The sequence below is a fragment of the Phragmites australis genome, chromosome 14 (genome assembly GCF_958298935.1).
Source record: "Phragmites australis chromosome 14, lpPhrAust1.1, whole genome shotgun sequence".
NCBI classification, from domain to species: Eukaryota; Viridiplantae; Streptophyta; class Magnoliopsida; order Poales; family Poaceae; genus Phragmites; species Phragmites australis.
This window is the reverse complement of record NC_084934.1, coordinates 1,821,266-1,829,310: the sequence shown is the minus strand read 5'-3', so window position 1 is coordinate 1,829,310 and position 8,045 is coordinate 1,821,266. Positions and strand designations below refer to the sequence as shown.

The 8,045-nt window shown below is 46.2% G+C and overlaps 2 protein-coding genes across 5 annotated transcripts; one reads left to right on the top strand and one right to left on the bottom strand.

Moving 5' to 3' along the window:
- The first annotated feature begins 218 nt into the window (after positions 1-218).
- On the top strand, positions 219-1,065 carry LOC133891389 (phytosulfokines 4-like). The gene is made up of 2 exons (XM_062332104.1): positions 219-615; positions 747-1,065. The coding sequence occupies exons 1-2, from the start codon at positions 490-492 to the stop codon at positions 864-866; spliced, it is 246 nt and encodes an 81-aa protein (XP_062188088.1). The 5' UTR covers positions 219-489; the 3' UTR covers positions 867-1,065.
- A 643-nt stretch (positions 1,066-1,708) lies between these two features.
- Positions 1,709-6,032, bottom strand: LOC133891148 (protein PHLOEM PROTEIN 2-LIKE A10-like). 4 transcript variants are annotated; one of them, XR_009904148.1, is made up of 3 exons: positions 4,913-6,032; positions 2,539-2,743; positions 1,709-2,413 (listed from the first exon to the last, which is right to left on the bottom strand). XR_009904148.1 is itself a non-coding variant. In XM_062331870.1 (3 exons), exons 1-3 carry the CDS (start codon positions 5,914-5,916, stop codon positions 2,402-2,404), a joined length of 1,113 nt encoding a protein of 370 aa, XP_062187854.1. In that variant the 5' UTR covers positions 5,917-6,032; the 3' UTR covers positions 1,709-2,401. The 4 variants fall into 4 exon arrangements, 3 of the variants coding, with proteins under 3 accessions (XP_062187854.1, XP_062187856.1, XP_062187855.1); XM_062331870.1 differs by having other exon boundaries at positions 2,647-2,743; XM_062331872.1 differs by lacking the exons at positions 1,709-2,413; positions 2,539-2,743 and adding an exon at positions 2,751-4,154.
- Positions 6,033-8,045: the final 2,013 nt, after the last annotated feature.

Here is an 8,045-nt window from a genome sequence, read left to right as displayed (position 1 = left end):
AGGCTCGATAGATGGGTAGAAAATCAAGGATAAGATCATATGGTTTTAGTTTCAAACGGAAAGCCAATTTTTAAATTAGGTGCAACCCAACACTGGCTGTTACACAAGGGTACAGCCACAGCGAGGAACACGGAGGCCGAGTGACATACACACCAGACACAGAGGGACGGCCGATCAACGGTCCGCACGCGTGGCGGGCGGTGCACGTACTCGTGCGGCCGGCGCACCGTGACGCGCGCGAAACGGCTCGTCAAGGCCGCCGGCCGGTCAAGGGCGGCCGCGCGGGACACGTCGCGATTTCCCTGCCCCGTTGCAGTCGTCATCTCCTCCTCCTCGTCCGGCTTTAAATACCGCTCCCCGCCCGCCCCGTCTCGCCCACCATTCCTCTCCCGAAACCGGCTCGGCGCGGCGTGGCTCCGATCGAGGAAAGCAAGAAGCAGCAAAGCGTGCGGGTGATCTTCGACATCGATTCTCTTTTTGTTTTTCCCCATGGCGACGGCGAAGATGATGGTGCTCGCGGCGGCGCTCGCCGTGCTCCTCCTGGCGTCGTCGGCCATGGCCGGCCGGGCCGATCCGGCGGAGCCAGCTGCTGGCACTGTCTCTCCTGACCACCACGTACGTTCTAATCTTCGCGTGTCTCTCTCTCTCTCTCCTCTGTGTCGTCCAGATCTGTTTCACGATATGGAGACGGAGAAGGGACGTTTCGAGGACTGACTGACTGTTTGACTTCCGGTCTGGCGTCGCAGAAGGAAGGCGGCGGCGGCGGCGGCGGCGGCGAGGGGGCGAACGACGAGGACGAGTGCATGGCGAGGAGGACGCTCGCCGCGCAAACCGACTACATCTACACCCAGGAGCATCACAACTAATCCTGGCGACCGTGCGTGCATGGATGCATGCATGCATGCAGCGGAGCTCCGGAGTACATCTACACCCAGGAGCATCACAACTTATCAATCGTAGTAACCTAGGAGTACATGCATGCATGGTTGCTGTGAAATAATGCTCCGATCCGTGCATGATGATGCGTTTCATAAACAGGTTTAGGCTTCCATGCCATTGTGATGATGTCATTCTACATGATGCTTTAATTTCTTTCTTTCATAACAGCAGCGTTCCTAGTCTCAGAAAAAATTACAGGAGAATTTCACGTTTAAAATTCTCCTCGGGCATGTTTGAAACACAAGAACTTCGCGTGTTTTTTTACAGGAGTTCTGTCAATACCCGCGAGAATTGCCGAGAATTCCATGTGTTCCAAGAGCGCCGTATGGAGCTTGAGCTCCTCACTAGTGTCAACCAGGGTTCACAACAAATACGTGGTTTTCAACCGATTTGGTCTGGTTTGCATTTAGAAACCGAGCGATTTTTGAACAAATTCAACATTCAAAAATTTGATAAAATTCAATTGGATTTGACCGAATTCTCCGGTTTTTGAAAAATGCACTGGGTCCGGTTTTCGTCAGTCACATTTGTGAACCCTATTGTCAACAGGATAAACAATTTCCGTTAATATTGATTCCGAGATATCTTTTTCCTTTCTTTTATCGAGCAGTCTGGGGGCCTTCTCATCTGTGCTGAAATTTATGAATCCCTGAATCTGCAACGCTCGTTCTCTGTAAACTGTTTTCTCAGCCTGCAAAACAAAAAAAAGTAAACTAATCTCGCAGGACCTGCTGGTGCAGGATAGGTCATCGGCAATTTTCCGGATGCCTGAACAGGTACAACCAGCGATGATTTCCTGACAGATGCAACAGGGTCAAAAATCCAGAATAAAATCTGTTTACAATACATCATGAAACCACAGCTCTACCATTAGATTTTGACCGAATCTTGACACCATGACAAAGAGCCATTGACCTTGTTCATATATACTCCAGCAAGGGTCAGATCACCAATTTTGTATGCACGTAGTTGACGACAACGTGCCTGCCAATGGATATGCAGATAAGCACGGCCTCCTCTAGAACACTTGATAGATGCCGTTCTCTTCATTAGTTTATCCATCAACATGACTTAACACAATGCTTATCACTTAAGCAGCTGACTGAAGCTAGAAGCCGTTCGTGTCTTCGCTTGGACAACGCTGACGTGTTAGCTGTTGCATATCGATGCTGACGTGTATCGTCTTGCATCTTCTCGGCAGTGACAGATCAGATTAGAAGTATGGATTGTCTGAATGAGAAATGGTAGATGGAGACGAGCCATCAGATTAACTGGGTTGATGGGGACAAGAGAGTTTTCACCACCAATACGTGCCTGCCATGGCGGCGTGCGCTTTCTAGAACTGGACATCTTTCTCCAGACCCAAGAGCTGTTCAGAAGTGCACGTAGATGGAGGGTTGATCACGACCCGAGACAGAGGAGCTAGCTCAGAGATCAGATGAGCGTGCAGGTGGATGAAGACTCAAGAGGCAGCCTGATTCATGCAAGGTTAGAGAAAAACAGCGTCAGGTCAAACCATCTTTTATCATGAAAAGGAGGCCAGCAGAATACAATTCTCCACAAGGAAATATAGGGTCTTTGGTTCTGGAACATTATTACCTGTTGATTCTGTACATATTTGAGTGTTCTAGAAAGGTGCTGATCTTGAAACGTGGAAATAAAATAGGTGGAGAGTGACATGCATGGGCTGTATGCACAGGTTCACACCTGAGCCTGAGAAGATTCAAAGGCACTCCAAATTTGACACAGTGACACCGATGTCCGTAGGTTCTTCCGACCCTCGCCCCGAAAGCACTTAATAGACCTGCAGGCAATGATATTTTCAAAGCATCAAACCAAGTTCACAACTATGGAATTTAATGTGATTGGACAATACAATTTGAAAACAACACAGGTCGCTGGCCTGCTGGCTGCTGCTCCAGACGAACCCAGCAGCAAAGTGAGAAACATGATATGAACAGCACAGCATCAGAATTCGTACAAAACCCTCCTTGAACTTCTAACAAAGGTTCATAGTCAGGAGGCCATGAATCAGAAGATTATATTGTTGAACAGTACTACAAACAAACCGCGCTTATGTATGGACAAAGAATGTCTGAACTCTGAAGAGGTAGATACCAGGTTGCCTAGGACAGAAATAGGGAGGACCTCAGGAAACAGAACAATTCCTAGACAATGTATAGAGAACCTCTTCTCAAAAAAGGGGGGGGGGGGGGGGCGGGGCTTAATTAGATGCAAAAACTTTACCAGTATGGCACAAATCAATCTTATGACATGCGCGCAAGCTATGAAAATGATGAAAAAGAGCAAAAGTAGACAAATTATAGTACTATGCCAAAATATACCCAAACTTGCCAAAGGAAGATGATACAAGCTCTGGTGGATTACATACACATCAGTGTACAAGCAATCAAATAAAACTGATGAAAAACAGATGACATAATGAATTAGGTGTGACTACCTACGCAAATCAACATCTCAAACTTCATGCCATTTTGTACTGTTCCAACATATCTAGCAAATAATCTAAGTCCAGTTACTTCTAGAAAGGATATACACTCTAACAGGGTATCATCGACACTTCAACAGTAAATGCTTGTGATCACAGATGGATCTCTTGATCCATTCATCATGAGAAACTGGTATTCAGCACAGAACCAGATTGGACACAAAACCCTCTTGAGCTCTCGACAAATGTTCAGAGTATTTATAAAATGCGCACTGGTAAAGACAAAGAAAGTATCTGAAGGGCCTTTGCCCAACTTGTCTAGCAGAAAATATAGTTTCGATCAAATAAAATATTTCCATCAGACAAGGTAGAGAGAAGCCCCTAAGTATTAACAGCTACATCTCGGAACTTCAGTACAAACTAGGCTAAATAGTTACATCTCAGTATTTTAGTACAAACTAAGAGAAGTGAGTAAATAAAATAACTTTATCAATATGACTCAAAGTCAATCTAGCCACAGGGGAATTTTAAAAAAATGATGGATATAACATACAAATACAGGTAGGGAAACAGTGGTATTATGTGAAAAGTGCTTGTCTGACCAAATTGCAAACGAAGATGATACAAGCTCTGTTAGATTACTTTGTCTCTGCAATCCACATCAGCTGAAGAAGCAAACAAGTTAAATAGACGATGCCAGAATTAGGTGTGACTACCAAAGCAAATCAACAACTCCTGAACCCTCGTGGCGCTCCTGAATAGCTTGCTGAACAAAGCAGATTGTATCAAAGTACAAAGAGAAGCTAAGGCAATTTGCAACAAAATGCATAGAGTTAATTGATAATTAGTGGAAGAAAAGGAAACAACCCTCTGTTCAACTTCATATAGAATAATTATGGTGTGTTTGGTTTGAGGAATCAATTGATCCTAGCTGAAATGATCCATCATGAGATCATCCCATGAATTTTGGTGTGATGATTCCATTCCGCATGTTTACACTAGACATGTGCTTATGAGGGATGAGGTGGTGATGGATCAACCCATCCCATTCCTCAAACCAAGCAAGAAAATGAGGAGTGAGACGACACATCACCACCCCACTCCTCAAACCAAACACACCATTAGTGCCAAATGCAATCACACATCTTTTTTACAAAATAAATGGAACTCGCCAAAACTATTAGCGTAATAGGAGCAAAGTTAAATCAACAGAATTCTTTTAACTGAATGTAAGGCCAGAGTTATTACACAAGAAAGCTTGAAAACATTTACCCAACAAATTCCTTCCCATTCCCCATTTCCACCATTTTGAATTTAGAGCTTCCGTATATACTATACTATCTCTGTTACTCGTACACAATCATACAGACAACATGCCAATAGATATAAACTGTACAATCATCAATTAAAACTAAGGAACAACCAGAGGCTCAAGCCGGCACCGAGAGCCATGTGCCATTCAAGACATGCAAGCACAGGGCTATGCAGATGGTGGCAATCACCATGGCCCTATCACTCATATACCTCAACGCATGCAGTCCAGCCCCAACCGTGGCATCACCTCCAGCCCTCGCACCGGCGTGCAGTTTCCACAGCACAAACTCGAGGAACGACCGTACTGCCTCAAATGTCGCCCTGCCCGTCAAATCCAGAACGAGCTTGCGGTTGCTCGGCACCGCCAGCGCACTGGACACAATCTCCACCCACCCTTCCCCAGCCCCACCATTGCTGCCGGAGTTGCCACTGACATTGGCGTTTCCATCAGTACTGTTGTCACTGGACAGTACGCTATGGGAGGTCTTCACCAGTGTCTCGACGGAGGTGCTGCAGAGTGCAACGAAAAGCTGTTGTAGCCTGGCGCCGTAGGCGGGGTTTGTGGCGGCGGCGAAGAGCTGGTCGTAGGTGTTGATGTGGATGGTCTTGTCAATGAAGACGCCCACGGCGGTGGCCGTGAAGACCTCGACCCAGCTGCGGATCGCTCTCCGGCACCTCCCGGTGGTGACTACGTCTACCCAACTTGCCGGCGAGGAGTCCGTTGAAGGTTGATCCGGCGCGGAGTAGAAGGCAAGCACGAGGTGGCGCCCGAAGCTGCCGGCGACGGCGGACGCGAGGCGCTCCCCATCGGGGGAGAGCATGCTGTCAATCAAGCGGTCCGAGAACGCCACGTCGCCCGCGGAGGCCGGGCCGGAGCCCGAGGTGGCGGCGTACCCGCGGAACACGCCGGTGGCGAGCGCCCCGGACAGAGCTGACGCCGACGCGGACGCCTCGGGTGAAGCGGCGAGCTTGGAGATCTGCTTGAGGGTTTGGGGAACTGCGTCAGAGTCGGACTGGAGGAAGCCGGCTAGGTCGGAGGCGACGGCCGCGACGGCGTCGGCGAGGGACACGAGCGCGGAGGCGAGGCGCGCGAGGCGGCGGCGACGGGCGGCGACGGCCGGGTGGTGGTAGATCAGGTAGCCTCCCGCCGCGGCGCCTCCACAGAGGAGCCAGCGGCGGTGGCGCCGGGAGAAGGCGAGGACGCGGTGGCACATGGTGGTCGGAGGTGGGGTGCGGATGGGGAACTCGCGTCGCCGGGTCTCCGCGAGGACGTGGCGTGCGTTTTTTCTTTTTCCTTTCCTTTTTCTTTTTTTATTTTCTTTTTTCTTTTTCTTTACACGAGAGAGGACGTGGGAGCTTTTTTATTTTTATATTTCGAAAATAAAATAAATTGCAAAAATACATATCCATTTATTTTTAAAAAAATTAGACTACTATGACCCGTTAAAAGGAGTAACAGAAAAAATACTCCGTTCCATTGTTCTCAAAGTTCATGAAAAAATCTGAAAATTTTGTGATGTAGAGTAACTATCATTTAGCTCTTAAAAAATTTCAAATAAAAATATAATAAATATAATAAAAAATAAATTTTATTGTATAAGTAATTATTTAAGCCGAAAATTTTTCGGCTCATCTAAATTTGACCCAAATTTACCGTGGATTTCGCTCGTCCCCACCGTGGAAACGCTCCCAACGGAATACGTTTAAGCCGTCCGATCAGTCTTAATCCTCTTTGACCTCGTCAAATCCCCCGCCGTCGTCTTCCAGCCCGTCGGCCGTCCTCGGTCGCGAGCTAGCGCACGCAGAGACGTCCTGTTTTGCTATCTCCGCGGGTGGAAGCAGGGGCGGATCCAGGGCCCGTGCTGGCCCAGCCCAGGAAGACAGAGGAAGTTAGAGGAAAATTCAGAAGAAAAAAAATGCATCATTTTAGCTCACAAGTCCAAGAAGCCCAGGAGAAAGAAAGAGAAAATTCAGAAAAAATACATCATTTTAGCCCATAAACCATAAATTTGATCCAATAGTAAGAGGCCCAGCACCCCTCTTGGCATTGGGCTGGATCCGCCCCTGGGTGGAAGACCTCGTTGACGTCCTCCATCAATCTCGTATGGGAGCACGCGCGAGGCCTGCACCCTCTCCCACCACTTCGTGTGCTGCGAAACCTCGATCGTAATCTCCAAATGCGCGATTGGCCTTGGGCACCATGGAAACCTCGCCATGGACATTGTTGGACATAGGCGCACCATGGGCACCATGGAAGCCTCGCCATGTGCTTGGAGCCTGATCATGGGACAACTTGATCAAAAGAAGCAACAGAGACTGCTGATGTTGTTTATGTTGTTCTTGTTGCAGACAGACGTCTGAAGAATCGAGTTTTCAGATGTTGGGTGTTGATGGAGAGAATGTCCATGGCGAGGAAACGGCCGGAAGGCACAGACTCGTCATGACCTGTGAAGTTGTGAAGCCAGCACCTGTAATGGAGCTCCATACTAAAGGGGGGCTTACAGGTACTCCAATGATTACTCGTAAACAGTGTGCTTTGGAACAGAAGAGAGAACTAGGATAAAAACAGCAATTAGAGGAGTGTAAATAGGTATTTTATTAAAAAAATTAAAATAATGTTTTCTCCTATTTACTCACCTAACACATCTCAAAATAAATAGTTGAAACAAAATCAGAGAGAAAAACATGTTGCAACTAAAAATATCGAAGAAGTCATAGCTTTCTTGGATATATATATGAACCATAAGTTTTATCGAAACTTATTCCAAGAGTCATAGCCATAGCAATTAAAAGAGAAAACACTTTAATCAAAAAAAGGAAGCATCTTGGAAGGAACTATTCAAATTCATGATTTAGAGGCAAAGATTTCAAGATTCAATTATATATATTTGTATGTGAATTTTATGTCTCTAGCAACAAGAAAAATGACTCTAATCAGATAAAAAATTTCAACACAACAACAAAAACGAAACTCAACAAGAAAATCACAGAACTTGCAAACAAAACAAATAAGCCAATAGAAAGAGATGAACAGAAGCATGAGGGAAATCACAAGCTTTATTACTCAAAGTGAAACGCCTTATTTTAACAGATTATAAAGTATATTTGCTCTCAAAAGGCTCTCACATATTATAAATACTAAGCTCTTCTCTCTTCCTCTCCTAAAACTCAATCACATACAACTCAAATAGCTGGCTCAAGCCTCCCCATACAGTCATACCTCTCTATTTATAGGCCTTAAAAGTTTTCTTGATATCAAGTTTCTTTGTTCCCAAAATATTTCTCTTTTGTAGTACACTTCTACATACCACCGAATGTATTTTTGTCTATTTTCTTCTCCATC